Below are 15,475 nucleotides of genomic sequence, written 5' to 3'. Positions count from 1 at the left end.
AGCTTCATCTATCCGTATTGCTGATTATCCCTGACTATATTTACAGGTGATTGAGGCAACTGTCATAGCAGTTTGTGATGAATATTTTCATTAGAACGAATGTATCAATACGAGGGTATGTCATAGTGATGCATCACTTTTACAATTACTAATTTGACTTGGAGTACATCTGCAATCAACAAAGTGGAGAATTAGGAAAATTATTGTAAGTCTCCTGGATGTTTTATAACAATAAAACATTTTTATAAATATATATATCAATACTTTTATACAGACGTACGAAGCTGAAACAAATCTTCTGGATTGAGTAAATAATTCCTGTGTATTGTGTACACTACAGAGGTTACTTTGATCGTGCAACAGCTTTTACAACATTGTCTGAAATGGAGGATACACAAGAAGAGGTTAATAATACATTTATATATTAATTATCTTTATTTATTGAATACAAAGGACTGAAATTATATGCATCTCAAAGTACATTAAATTTCAATTCAATTTGTTTATAGTATTTGTTTATAGTATAGTAGTTTATAGTTTACACGTTATGATTTCAGCTACAATTTGTAGTAGATGATGTGAGCAATATCATCAAAGAAGCGATTGAGGTATCGATAGGTGGCAATGCTTATCAACACAACAAAGTCAATCAATGGACTTCAAATGTTGTGGAGGCTTGTTTAGGCAATCTTACAAAATTACAAAAAGCTTACAAATATATTGGTAACACACAAACCAAGTTTTAAGTTCTAAAAAAGATATTACTTTATTGTGACAAGAAAGGTTTAAATATCTTGAAAATAACACCAGAAGAGAATAATTCCCAAATTCATAAAATATTTAATGATAGATATAGTAGTTTTGCAATATTTCATATATATGTTTCGTTAGATTTAATATCAATAATTTCATTAGATTTAATTTCAATAGATTTAATATCATTGGTTTATGTCTATTAATTTCAATAGATTTAATATCATTGGTTTATGTCTATTAATTTCAATAGATTTAATATCATTGGTTTATGTCTATTAATTTCAAAATTTTGTTTTCCTGCATTTGTAAATATATTCAATATTTTCAGTAACCTGTACAATCATGCAAAAAAATGGAGCTGGATTACATACTGCAAGCTCATGCTATTGGGATAATGCTACGGATGGAAGCTGCACGGTACGCTGGGAAAATAAAACTATGTATTGTATTGTATCTGTTTTTGGGTTGGCACTTTAAATTTATCTGCACTGACAAATTGAAGAGTTCTCTCATTTGAAAAGTAATTCCCTGGATACAGGAAGTAGCAAGTATCACTTGCAGAAATATAATATGCCATTATAAATTCGTTCGACGATATTTTATATTTTGCATGAATTAATATAAATTAAAGCTAGAAGAAAGAGAGCACAGATTATTGTATCATGGAACATAGTTAAGGCAAGGATCAATAATATGTGATACAAGTGATAGGGTGTATACATAAAATAGCACATATAATATATTTAATTGCTTTATATTTGCTTTTATGAGAACTGATATTCTTTCTACCAATGCATTGTAATTTTTACAAACTAAAAATAAGAAAACGTTAACACCTTAATTCTTGTGTCGTTATTGCACAAGATAGTATGTATGTTATGTAAAATAAAGATATGTGTCTATAAAATATTTGGCGAATAATTTGAAATCGTACCAAAAATGTTTCAAAAAATATGTATAGCGAAATGATAGCTTTGGTACCATCATTGACGATTCATTACGAAATTATTATTTGATATTCATCTCAGTTTATTTACTAAAGTAAAGTCGCTTTTTACTCAATCGTACACGTCAATCTTGAAACATTTTGTATAATTTTAAATTATTTTATATTGTGTTCGTGAACACAAACAAGCGATACTGCCGATCTAATAATTGCATTGGTAAAAAAGTAACAATTATATACATATTACATCAGGTTTGTATCGCTTACATTTATTATGTCGTCAAAACGGTAAAACATAATGGAGAATGGAATAAATAAAGATATATTAATCGATAGAGAGATGAAGCTTCTTACAATTGAATGGACGAATGAACAAGATGTGTGTGAGTTCAATGAGGTTTACAGTTCCGTAGTTTGAAGTAAATTTTGATCGTCGTATGGATAGTCATCCATAGTACATGACTGTAAACCGTCATTTAAGAGAACTAGATTGTCGTTTAATCGGCTGCCGAACTCGTCGTCGATGTATAGATCCTCAATCGTACAGTTGCTATCTCGTAAACACTGCAATAGGGATCAAACAAATCAAATATCTGCTTTATCATGTAATAAAGAGTGCATTAAATTCAAAACAATTGTCTATTTACATTTTTGTGTGCATGAATCTTCTTCAAGTTTGGGCTGTGCGTGATTTTCAGGTGACTCAAACACGCGGGCAAAGAACGTCTTCGCAAATCGTTTAAATCGTATGAATTACAAATCTCACATTTCGCAGTATTGCTCGGTCGCAGCAAAAAAGTATTCACATCGGTCGATTTCGTCGGAATCATTTTTAAATCTGCTATATCATCAGCTTTGTGTGGGATTGACGCACTAATTGTATAAGCTTTTCCATCTCGATTCGACTTTTGCAAGTCCTCCAACTGTTGATTCTCTACTGATGTTTGAGATCCATTGGAATCCTTCTCCGTTATAGTCTCGCAGATAAGTTTACTTGTGCACGTAGCATCGTACTTATTATAATTTACAAAATCGTGAATGACGTTTCCTTTGTGTTCCATTTCAATACTATTTTCCGCGGTCACATAATCGTCCAGAACGCTCATACCAGACGATTTTTCGTTAACACTAAACTCTCGGTTATTGTCATCATATTTCGTTTTATACAGATCTTCAAGTGCGCTTTTGTACTTTTGTGTATTATCTGTATTGCTCTCGGAATTGCGACAGTTTTGATAATAAACTGAATCCTCATACAGAGTTCCTGAACGTACGATCTTAGTAGCGCGATCGATAGCATCCTTCAGATCTTGCAATGGGTTGTCTGAAAAGTTTAAGACCTCCATGGACGTATTGTTGCTTCGTATGTTTTCTGATAATGACTCTTTGGCATCTTTGGTATGATTATCTATTGTGATTATATATGATAACGTTAATTTATCATGTCGATGACAAGATATTATGTGTAGGATATTTTAAGTTTAATAAAAGATTTCAAGAAAGATAAGCATATTCTCCTTTTACCTCCTTCTTCAAATGCATCCTTGATAATAAACGTATCGTTATTTTTTGTAGAGTCCGGTTTAGCATATTGCGTTTCATCGTTGTTAGGATTACCGTTACCGCTAATGAATGGTTTTGGCAACAATGGCCAAGACTGCAAATATAATATAAATCGAACAATATAAAATCGATAATATTAAAATGTATTTACAAATTTTTAATAACGTGTTTGTAAAACAATATATGATAAAAATGATGATTAAGATAACTATGTATCGATCAACTAACACGTTGACGTATGTTGTTATTTTCACGTCCCATTCGTGATAAGCAAATCAGCTTTTCCTTTCTCCATAATATTGATTCGTAGAAGCTTTCTACATCAGAATGTAAAACTTGACGTTGCGCTATTACATCCTTAATGCTCGAAGGCATATTTGTGTATGACGCCTATAACAAAATAAATATGAACATCAGCGAAAAAACGATCAATAGTGATTATTATATTAACTTTGTACATAATGCACATATCCTTTTAACTTCAAGTCTCTACTATATTCTAGCATATGTGTCAAGGTGTAAAATATATCTATACGGTTGATTGGTGCATATTGTGTATTGGTAATTTCCTCTTCGGAAATAGTACCTTTTGTTTTAGCATGTATGACGGTTTCATAATATTTCCTTCGTATTCACCGGGTGACTTTTTGTATTTCAATTCCATATTTGTTGCGTGACTAGCCGGTTTACATAGTACATAATCAGCATTCTTATTGGTACGCGTCGAATCTGACGTATAGAGGAAATTATGAACTTAATTAAATTATTGCAACGAGAGTAAGATGTTTCAGCATAACTTATATAAAAAATTATTAAGTAATTTGAATATTCATCATATTTACTTGGAGTTGAAGAAACAAATTCTGGGTTGTTTTCGTTGAAGAAATGCTGCCTTCTACTTGCGTTCATTTCTTTCAGTCGTTTTATATCAGATCGTGTAGTGTTGTGTAATTTTTCCTCGGTTTTAAGTTCTTTCGCGCTATTTACATGTTTCGTGTAAGTATCATAATTAGTAGTTTGTGATTCATTCTCGAGTCTCTTGATACTATCATTGTTTAGAAACACGTTCTTCTTTTCAATGTTATTCTCATCTAAATCCCTGTTGCATTGTACCATTGTAGACGTGAAGAGTCGGTTGGTGAGCTTCTCCTCTGTCATACGGTCTAATTTATCGGTGGATGATTTTCTTATCAACGTTATATTTTCATAAGACGGAGAAATCGGGGTCGACGTGTGCATGTTTTTAATATTGTTGTTCTTTTCGAGCTTCAGTATTCCAGTTTGATTGACATATGACGTGGCTTCTGCTTCCTCCGACATCTTCAAACATAAAAATAACTCTGAATAACTTTTCAACTATCTACTATTCAGCTTTTTAACTATTCAACGTAAAATGAATCTATATATCTCGAAGAAACTCGAAGAATTTAAATATACGTACAAGTAATCTGTGAAGAGTTTTTCGTATTTTGTCCATGTCCAATGTTCTCTTCGCAGCGTCAAGTTGCAGTCCGATTTCTAATATTTTCTGAAGACGCGGTGGGAATATATCTAAATCCACGGTGACACCTCTTTTTCGCGTTGTGTACTGCAGTTCTACGTGTGGTCGGTTACAGCCGTTCCATGGTACACGCGCTACACAATAGCAACAATTAGTTGTATTATTGGCATCTCACCAAATCAATTTTTCATCCTTTGTATAATAATGTAATAAAAACGTGACATAGCTTTAACAGTTTCTCTTAATAATATATTTGGATTATAAGAGAAAAAGTTACGAGATCTATACCTGTGCTCATTTCCCAAAGTAACAATGATAAGCCATAAACGTCGCTTTTTGTAGAAGGGCAGAGTCCGTAGAAAAATTCCGGCGCTTGCCACTTGAAGATCTCCGTTCGTAAGCATTTCTCGTAGTTGCGATGTGTATCATCCTGCAAAGAGATGTATCTTATGACAAATACAATAATCCTATTTAATTATTTATTTTCCTGGATTGCGGATTACTTTGGCATCCTGTATTTTTTTTCCGTAGGAAACAATCTATCATATTTAATTGCGATTATGATTTACACAAGTTCCGCGTTCCAAACTGTGCGTGCGCGCACGATTAACATCGACACGGTACAGCGAATTTATTCAGAAACGAGCATTTTGTCGAAAACAATGCCGGCCGTTTCCGTCGGTGAAGCACGGGTGTGTCATGGGATCGCGGATATGACGCGGCGACTCGCTTCTTCACAATCCATTCTGTCTGTGAAATTTTTAAATCAGCCGACGATTGACCTTAATACCGCGAGAAGGCACATTTGTTATTTGAACGTGAATTATATAATAATTTAGTAATTATTTGCGACTATATTTCGGAATATGTAGTATACATTTTCAGTTGCATTTTACTATAGTAGAAATTATAGTAGAAAATCTGGTTTACGTACGTTTTCCAAAGCAGCCAGTTCCCATCCACCCAGCTTGATACCACCATTAGGTACAAAATAAACGCAATGTGAGCTGACCGCCCCGTGGACGTATCCGCGCATATGACAATATTTCAATGCATCTGCCAATTTCATTCCTATTTGCGCGATATGTTGTATATCCATTCGTTCCCCTTGCTCGTGTATGAAATTGTACAACGTACAGTTGACAGATTCGAAGATGGAAACGAGGCCGTGCTCATCCGTATGCGTTGTCGCCATCAACAGCAGTACGTTGGGATGCCGAATTTCCCTGGCAATGCATAAAGTTGCGATTAATTCATCTTCATATCGCAAGTACAGGGTATTTTATAAATTTCAATTTAAAAGATGGAGGTGAAAGTAATTTTAAAGTAAAAGGAATATCGACACGTTAACAACTTCTCGATGAAAAATATTTCGCTCTTTATTCACCAATATCTTTTTTTTTATCTGTTGATGAAACACGACATTAGAAAGTGAAATGGCTCTTACGTGAGAATTTCTATGTCCGCTTTGATTGCGCTCTGACATGCCGGATGAGTGTGTCTCTTCAGCGATACTCTCGTATTGTGCCACTCGGCAGAAACCAGTTCGAGATATCGGTCTTCCGTACCCGCCACACATCCGATCTCGAAGATTTCTGAAGCCTGTACGTGCGATACACCCGGTATAAGCGACGAGTATTTTCGCCGCTTTGAGTTATTGTAGCAGTTCCGATTGTTGTCTTTTGTTATGAGGTGTTCACCGTTCTGCTTGATAGGTTGATAAGAATAGAACTCCGCATCACTGACCAATTCGCTCGACGATCGGCGACGATCTATAAATTGCTGTAACGCCTTCCGGTAGGATTCACTGTAAAACAGAGATCGTTATTTCTCCCTATCGTCGTCCATCGAGAAATTTAGCTGCAAAATATTTCATTGAGCGCGAGGCAGTCTGAGATTCGTTGTACTTGATTATATCGCATCGATATAATTTTTGCAGTGTGTAAATATATCGTATTATTTTATCGGAAATTCATTCTCTTAAATACACACTGTTCACTCCAAGTATGAATAGATTCACCGAGAATTACCAAGTCATACCAAAAACATGACAATTCATGACTATTTATTATTCACGGTCACGCGACATTGCAGAAACGACGCAATCGCGATTCCAATTCGAAGACGAATGAAGAAATGCACCGGTCACGGTTATCCGCAGAACTGAGGAAGCGAAATGCGCTCGTGACGGAGACTATCAGCGTGCGAGCGCGCAGGTATCGCGTCACGTTGATTATGCAAACGCAGGTAAGTTTCAGGCATACGCCGACAGTTACGTCGTAAATAGAATGCTGCAGACATCTACCGGTATATTTGTATTTTTGGAATATAAGGAGAGCCAGTTCCAAAGCTGTAATCCTTGAATTATGAAAACAGTTTCGTTATAATTAAGATTAACTCGAGAAGATTTCTCATAAGATTAGACTCAGAGATTTAAAGCATTTCGATATCGAGATTATTAGGCATCCGGGAGCGTCATGAGCTGCCAATGGCTGTTGAAATATCAAATAAGAATTAAATCAATAAAAAAGTTAATAAAGTCGAACTAATTACGAAATGCGATTTAACATATCGTATTTCCCGTTAGAATTGTAGTTTGCGTGATAAATTCATACCTCATTGAATAAGGATCCGCAAATGCCATCGTTTCGAAGAATTCAAGACTTCCTGCTGTGACGCGAGGGTAATTTTTAACGTTTCTCGAGGATTTCTGCGCAACTGACAAACAAATGTCGATTCAATCGACACTCGTGAAGCAATGTTGCTTTTTACGGGTAAAAAAAAATGTCAAATTCTGCAAAGGTTTATTCTAAAAGATCGATACTGTTTCACGACAGTAATATCTTTTACAGTAAGAATAGAAAGATAATCAGATAATATTAAAAGAATACTTAATGAGCTTCACGGAATCACTAATACGGAAACTGCGTTCAAGATGATTTCTTTCGAACTACTGCTTTGCCTACACTTGTCCTAACCTATTTGTGAAAGTAAACACCGAATATACGAGCATCGAGTAATTTTCATATCGTCAAATAGAAATCGCTCTTTTTCCGGCTCCGGGTTGTGATTGGTTGCATTCAAATTGAATTGATTCTTTCGGCTCCACCGAGTCGAGGCGCTATTAACGCAAGGAGACGCACGCAGGGAACGCTCGCAGCCAAATTACGAAAGCGAGCTGACCGATTTCGGAAAGTCGGCAGGAAAGTCGTTCGTTAAAGTCGTTTGAGTCGAGTGGCGTGTGATAATTGGCGCCATGATACAGGATCTCGACCTACCGGAAGTAGTTACATTCACACGGATCAAGACATTGGTCAGTGCGATTGCATCCGAGTCGCGGAAATCGCGAAGATGGTAGTACATTGTGTTAAGAAGTGCTACCGGTGATATAAATTCCGTGTTGAACTCATTTACTGAGACAGAGACGTGAATTTCACGCTCGTCGTCATTCACATACACGCAAACGTAACGCGGCCGAATCGCTCGTGACAAAAGATGCGCTGAGATCGTTGGCGAGTCTCGGCTGGGTTCCGAGAGCATTGTTGAGGTTAGTGGTATCTAAAGTATCGAACTCATTAAAATATTAACGTCGGACAAGCAAAGTCGGACGCATTAAAGGTCGTGAAATGATCCTTATTCTATATCTTTCGATCGAATATTTCCAATATTTTCGTGTCATCATTTTTATGTCTCGTATCAGCGATCGAGTGAAGTTTGCAACAAAGGAGCGATGCTTGCGATTCTCGATGTGCTGTGCACCGTCTTCAACGCAACTAATATCCGTTCGTATCGCGATCGGCCATGATCGAGAGCGGGCGTTCACTACTCCACTACTCCAAAAGTCGCAGCGTTACGAGAGTGAATACGACCGAGAGGCGTGAGTAGACGTTAATTTTGCGATTCGTTCTGAATTCGCTTCGCAAAGATCTATAAAGGGCGTTCGATACGCGAGTTTCGACGCATGGCGTCGATCGTTACACTCATCGGGCAAAGTTCGAATTCGTGCTTGGTTGCACTCGAATTCGATTTCACGCATGAAATGCATCAAGAGCGGGCATTATTTTTGTATTTCGATCCTCAAAAATTATTTTCGACCATTACCTCTTGTGAATTCGCATATTCGTATGTGAATAAAGTTCGCTACAATGACGCGATATTTACATGCCGCGATTCGGCCATTTTCGATTTCGGATACTTAGCACTTTGGTATTCCAAAACTTCGTAATATGTCGGTTAAGGTACTTGAAATATCTCAATAATCGCTCTTTAAAATACGAGAACAGGTCAAATAATGCAAATAAAACGGCAAATTATAACTTTCTCTTCGAGAAATTACTCCGAGATGATCGCGTATGTACCGTTTCATGTTCGAAGCATCTAGAAAATGTTTAACGTGTCGGGAAAACGAAATTAGTTGCATGGATTCGAACGGATCAGCAAAGTTAAATCCGATCGCCGAAAAATCCGCGTCGAATTGTCCGTGTAATACATGTTCACGAGTGTTGTAAATATATAGCTATAATCGCAATCGATATACCGATTAAACAGTAAATTTAAAATGCAGCGCAATACAGCGGAAAGTGTATATACGTATAACAAGTGAAAAAGCAGTGAATAAGTGTGAATAAATGATGTTTTAGAGCAAAAGGAATAATCTCCCTGAGGAAAGAATGGAAGTAGCAGCAAGGAAGGAACCAGAGGAATATCTGGATATATCTGCCGGGAAAGGAACGTCTGCACATGTTACAAGGTAATATGCATTTTCTCAATAAATGTGACATGGGAAACCAGGTTAACATGTTCACCTTGTAAATGAACCAATTGTTTTATTAATACATTACTCAGATTAATTAGGAGATTCCATCATGAGCGAATAGTTTTATTGAATAATGTTACAGCTTAAGTAAAATGCAGAATAAGCAGCTGAAATATTAATTTATTAAATATGAAAATGGATACTGAGAGAAGTATTTCATATCTCAGACATCTTTCTGATATAGGCATTAAAAGAAAGAAAGAAATCTCCTAACTGTTCTGACCAGCAATGCAATACGGAGGAAAATTTGAGAAGTGAGAGTCCCTGAGAGAACTTTACACAAAGTTAGTGTTAGCAGGGATCATTAGAAGAATATCGCTTTATATTGTAAAAATTGTCGCAGTTTATCTTGATATAACTTTTATAAACTTTTATGAACTAGAACGCGGACTTACTCCTAGGAATTACTTCTAGGAAGCCACTGTTCTTTTAACTGTCAAACAATGAAACATATTTCGTTATTACAGTTACAGTCGTTATAATTGGACTACGTTTAGGTTAAAGCTAATTACCGTAGCATGCGTAAAGTATAGCGTGATGAGTCAAATTAAAAACTTTCATGTGAGCGAAAACTGCGATAATGCGACATATATATTGCGATAAGCGATGAGATATGAATATTTACTTACTCAACAGTACATTTCGGTATCGGCGATGTCCAAATTTGACTTTCCGTCTGTACAGTAGTATTTCTGTAAAAAAAAAGAACAAAATCTTTACTTCTTTCGTGTATTAATACTTCGGTCAATTGTAATCAATTTTTTTTCAATTTTTTATTTGTTTACAAGAGACAATCTTATTCGATAAACGTATTGATTGCTGTTGTCGCCCTAACATGTCATAATCGGTGTTAATCGGGAAATGCCTTTTTATACACAAAATATACAAAATCCGTCAATGAATTACACAATAGAAATCCTTTTCGAAATTAACTCTGAACTGTACAAAACGTAATTAACCATAGATCTTAAAGAGCACAACGACTGAGAAAAGTCTTTGATGTCAGTGGGTACGATTCGCGTGAGATAAAAGGTAGAACAAAGAACTGAGAACATCTCCCGGACACAATAACTAGGCGGCGATCGTTGCGAGACCGCGAAATTGATCGTATTCGCGAACTTATACTTTCTCTGACAATTCGTTCGCCACGGATCACGGAACACCGCGACTATTACTTCGCGACGAGATTATTTCAGATCTCGTTAACGCGCTGTTTTCTTCCCTTTCCCCTTTTTCCGCGTTCACTTCGTTGGCATTGCTTTTCTAGAATTGTGAATCCTGATTATTACCACGATGTACATTTTCTGACACGTAGACACGTCACGGCACATGAGCAAGACAAATGCACAGGATAATTCTTTCTTCTACCATTATGAGATGTCGATATTTTTATTATTATTATTATTATATATTTCTTTTATTATTATAGAACATAAATTTTTTCAAGTTGCATGTGTTATTCGCGAATAACGCGTTGTGACGCTTTGCAATCGTAAGCATTACGTTTATCATCAATCTTAAGACCTGGTCTTATCCTTGGCCAACCTTGAAAGCTCGATGAGAAATGAGACAGAGATTTTCCTTATCCTGTCGCAAACACAATGTCTATGTTTATGTTTTGTCGTAACGTCAGGATGAAGGATACTAAAGAATACTCGTGCTTCAGACCAACAACACTACACTCTTATTCTCTCTCAGACGAGGGACTAGAAATACGTGACGAAATCTCGAATACATATTAATGCTGTTGATGTTTAGATACGCCGGGTAGCGCACGACTTTTGCAACACTTTTACGTTCGCTGTCTGTCCATAGCCGCTCTCTATTATTCGCATACATTTCTGCCGCGTGCGGCTGAAGCCGACTAGTTCTGCATCGCAAATCGGCTTTCGCTCGGGAATGCGGGAAAATTCTGCCGATGATCTCCTCTTCGCGCGAGAGGAAGGCCAGATCGCGCGTATTAAAACAGCCGCGTTAACGCGTCTCCGAAACGCGTCGATTGCTTCACGAGAAAAACACTCTAAAGTTCATAGGTGACTCTGGTAAGCTGGCTACTTTGCACGCATTATTAGCATAATGTACTTTCGATCCGACGATTCTGTTCTGTTCTGAAGAGACAGAATCGTCGGCAGAACAGAACATGGCAAACGCGTTAGAGTCGACGAGAGGAAACATACGAAGTGCGAACCGGTGTTTGGACTTGATTCGGGCTCGCGAGTACCCTTAATGAGAATGAAGAGGATTAAGAGTTAATTAGAGAAGGAAGTGTCAGTCATACCCACCCCCCCACACACACACACACACGCGCGCGCGCGCGCGCGGCGAAACGCAGCGCGCTCGATTTTTCGACTCATTTGCATGCCGAGTAACCGATCACGCAGCTTTTCCTTGGGCATCTGTTCCCGTACACGGGACTGCAAACAAGAAAGCATCGCGATGCACATTAGTATGCATAATAAACATCTCGGTTATATGCTACTGGCTAAGCGAGTACTGACCTGACCTATCTTTGTGTGTACGTGTGGAGCAGCTGTCATCAGCGGCAATGATTATCGAGCAGAGATTAAAATCAAGGTTGGAATGCTTATAATTGAATGAAACGTGTCGCATATATTCAGATCGGATGTACCATTAGTGAGACGGAAATTGATCTTGCAGGCGGAAAATAAGCAAATTAACAGGATAATAAAATCTGCGACTCGCGCCGCTTGACGCTTACACTTGAATCGACGTTACCTTCGCGAAACTGTCGCTGATACTTTTGGGCTGATCAAAAATTAGAAAATTATATAATTATGTTTTTCTCCTGCGCGAGAAAACTTCACGATTTCGAGTTTGTCTGAGAATCTACCGGTAGAATTAAGAACGGTTCGCCACGTCGTGGCGCGCGGCATGAGAAGAAACAAAATTCCGCAATCCCGAGGAGAATCGCGAGGAGAATACCGCACAAAGAACTTTGACTCTACTCGTTGCCTTCGCTCGCGGGACAATGGTCGCTCATTCGTCGCCGGCACAGGTCGCAGCGCTTTAAATACCCGTGCAATTTCATAGCGGCGACTAAGCACGGTAACAGCATAATCTCGCGTCGTCCCGACGAGAGGATAATGGCAGTCATTATACCGCGGATACACAGCGAGTTGTCGGTGTCTAGTTAACGGTACGGCCGCGATGCCCAAACCGCGGGGGGCCCGCACCGCCATTCTTTCGGCCGTAATTAGCCCGTGTCTTCGATACGCTTGAACTTTTCGGTACATTTTCTCGGAATGGAAAGTGCTCGAGATCGCGGAGAAACTCGGAAGCGAATCGCGAGGTATCTCTTTTTCCCTCCCTCTCCCTCCTCTCTCTCTCTCTCTCTCTCTCTCTCTCTCTCTCTCTCTTTCTCCTTTCTATCTCTCTCTTTCTCGTGCGTGCTCTTCCGCTTAGATTATTCAGATCGGACCCGATACGTTTTCCCCTCTTTGCGCAGCAGGTGCATATCCGCGCGGGTTTAAGCGCGTGTAAAGCGAGCCACCGGTACCGCTTAATTATCCTTATGTAATTTTGCCATGATTGAGATGTCTGTCGGAATGCATTTTCCCCGTTTGATATCGCTCGTGAATACCGAGAGCCGGTCGAGATAACGATCGGTTACGATTCATTTCGCCGCATTCCTCGAGGAGATACTCGCGAAACTCGCTTCGGCACTCGGAATAAACGGCACTTTGGACAATTTTTCATTAGCTGAGCAATTTTCCGAATGCTAAAAGTTCTCCGTCAGAGGAGAAAGAAATATCTCGACGAGCCGTTATCTCGTCGATTCGTTATATTTCGTTAACTTACAATTTCTGACGCTATCAGTATTATTATCAGCGTCTGTTTGATATACGAACGTTGGCGACCTTCACCTTACGACGAGAGTTACCGTGTTATGACATGCTGTAAGTCTCGAAACAAATTCGTCCGGTTTCTTAAGCTTCTAACTGTCTTTTTCGATCTGAGCACTCGTTACATCGAACACATTAAACTGTTAAACTGTTAAAAATGTTACAAGGTCTCGTCTTTATATCGACGATACTTCAAATGTCACGAGAAGTTTTTACGGTTAAAATGTTAAGTCAAAAGTATGGCGCGTCCGTGATATTGCAAATTAGCATAATAAATTTTACTCGCGTGCTGCGATATGTTATCGCTTGTATGCATCTTAGAGGAGAGCCGCACTGGTATCCGGTTTGGATGAGTTAAGATTAACACAAAACGTAACACATTCATTAATCAATTCCGCACAAACACTGCTTTTATAGCAAGAAAGACGCGCAGTTTTCGTAAATTATTACTAATTTGTTGATTAAAAGCTGGAAACGAAAGAAGCCAAAAATAACTTATAAATTACAGTTTCAACTGAGGGGATAGCTTGGAATTTTTCAGAAATAAATTGAAATACATTCAGCAAATTCATCAGAAAAATTAGAATAATACATGAAGGCATATTAGAATATCATGATAATGAAAATGAGATAAGAAAATAAGTGATATTATAGAGTTAGGTTATTATATAGAGCAGGCGAAGTTGCAAATTCGTCGAGGAAAGCACAAGTGACGGCTAGTAGTTAGTACAGAGTATTTTTCAGCAATTTTTTTTTTTTGACGTCTTCGATTTGCAATTTCTCCGAGTAAAATAATACACAAAAACTTACGAGATACGCTTGATTATCTTCCTGAATCCCATGCTGGATATGATCGTTGGCATTACGGCGCGAACTTTCGACGAGTTGACGATGTCGACGAACACTGCGTGAACGCGGCGCGATCCGCTGTCTCTTCACGACTGCGTTGCGAAACGTTGGTGGTTGACTCCGACGCGCGCGGACGATTCCTCGGTTCTGACAGTTTCGATGGCAGGCGTCGATCTAGACACCGCTCATTCACCGATAGTTCCTGCTCCGTTTCTTCTTTCCCCTCCGATCAGCTGACCGATCCCACCACGTGCGCGAAACGGCAACCGGTGTCCGCGTGGCAATTAAAGAAAGGAAAGATTACTGAGGTAAAATTTGTCCAACATTGGTCGTGTACCTGTTGACAATTAGTGCAGAAAGTATTAAATCAAATGCCGTCGTCAAATCAAAAGCAAAAATTTGTCGAAGAGTTTCTGCCGTTAAGAGTTTCTTCTTCAAGAGAAACAAATTCAATGTTCGAAGGTACGTGAGAATTTTCTAAGAATTCTCTTAACTTCGCGTTACAATTTATAAAAAGAAAAAAATAGTACTCCATTCTTGCGAAAAGTCTCAGGTATTTAGAAAATATTCAAATATCTTACATTAAATTAATTAATCAACTGTTTGTCTATTAAAATTTCATCAATTTTTATCTGTTATTCACGGTTGCGACACGTATGCGACAGTAATTTTCGCATAATTACACCGCTCCTGCGGTAATTTGCGATCGCTTGAAAAACTAAATTCCTAGACAGCAATTGCATAAGTCGTCGTTTCTGAAACTAGCGGTCTTTGTGTGGAATCTTGCCGCGTAACGAGGTATTCTGATATCGCGTCTAAGGACTGCGCCGTCGTGGTACGCCTTTTTTTCGTCGGCTCTCCTTCATGAGAGCACCGGTACCGGCACAATCGGTGCGATGACTGATAACGCACAATTACGACGTGCAGTCGGCAGTACAAACGTAGGTTTAGGTCGTCGCGCGTGGGACGGACCGTATTTCGTGACTTGAGAGTAAGAACACGACACACGATGTCAACCAGTTTTATCTCTACGATATAATTACATCTATATACAAGTACCTCGAGTTTGCTCATACGATCTCGTCGTAGCTCATGGGTTCTGTGAATTTGGTGGAAAAGACGTTTATCAAAAAATAAATAACAGAATTGTCCTCAGTGACTTTCGTACAATGTTTCACTGA

General features: G+C 38.2%; 2 protein-coding genes across 4 annotated transcripts; one reads left to right on the top strand and one right to left on the bottom strand.

The window, feature by feature from the left end:
- Positions 1-4: 4 nt before the first annotated feature.
- On the top strand, positions 5-1,663 carry Dlc90F (dynein light chain 90F). Its single transcript, XM_011146696.3, has 4 exons — positions 5-205; positions 275-404; positions 558-723; positions 1,085-1,663. Exons 2-4 carry the CDS (start codon positions 384-386, stop codon positions 1,231-1,233), a joined length of 336 nt encoding a protein of 111 aa, XP_011144998.1. The 5' UTR covers positions 5-205; positions 275-383; the 3' UTR covers positions 1,234-1,663.
- LOC105186466 (uncharacterized) lies at positions 1,495-14,798 on the bottom strand. Of its 3 annotated transcripts, none has more exons than XM_025297983.1 (12): positions 14,256-14,798; positions 10,212-10,274; positions 6,214-6,573; positions 5,701-5,992; positions 5,055-5,196; positions 4,707-4,900; positions 4,108-4,585; positions 3,852-3,994; positions 3,494-3,655; positions 3,227-3,359; positions 2,350-3,026; positions 1,495-2,266 (listed from the first exon to the last, which is right to left on the bottom strand). In XM_025297983.1, exons 1-12 carry the CDS (start codon positions 14,306-14,308, stop codon positions 2,102-2,104), a joined length of 2,862 nt encoding a protein of 953 aa, XP_025153768.1. In that variant the 5' UTR covers positions 14,309-14,798; the 3' UTR covers positions 1,495-2,101. The 3 variants fall into 3 exon arrangements, with proteins under 3 accessions (XP_025153768.1, XP_011144996.1, XP_011144997.1); XM_011146694.3 differs by having other exon boundaries at positions 2,350-3,110; positions 14,256-14,797; XM_011146695.3 differs by lacking the exons at positions 10,212-10,274; positions 14,256-14,798 and adding an exon at positions 7,382-7,499 and having other exon boundaries at positions 2,350-3,110.
- Between the last annotated feature and the right edge of the window lie 677 nt (positions 14,799-15,475).

Source organism: Harpegnathos saltator, unplaced genomic scaffold (assembly GCF_003227715.2).
Source record: "Harpegnathos saltator strain DR-91 unplaced genomic scaffold, Hsal_v8.6 scaffold202, whole genome shotgun sequence".
NCBI lineage: Eukaryota > Metazoa > Arthropoda > Insecta > Hymenoptera > Formicidae > Harpegnathos > Harpegnathos saltator.
This window is presented reverse-complemented; position numbering and strand designations above follow the sequence as displayed.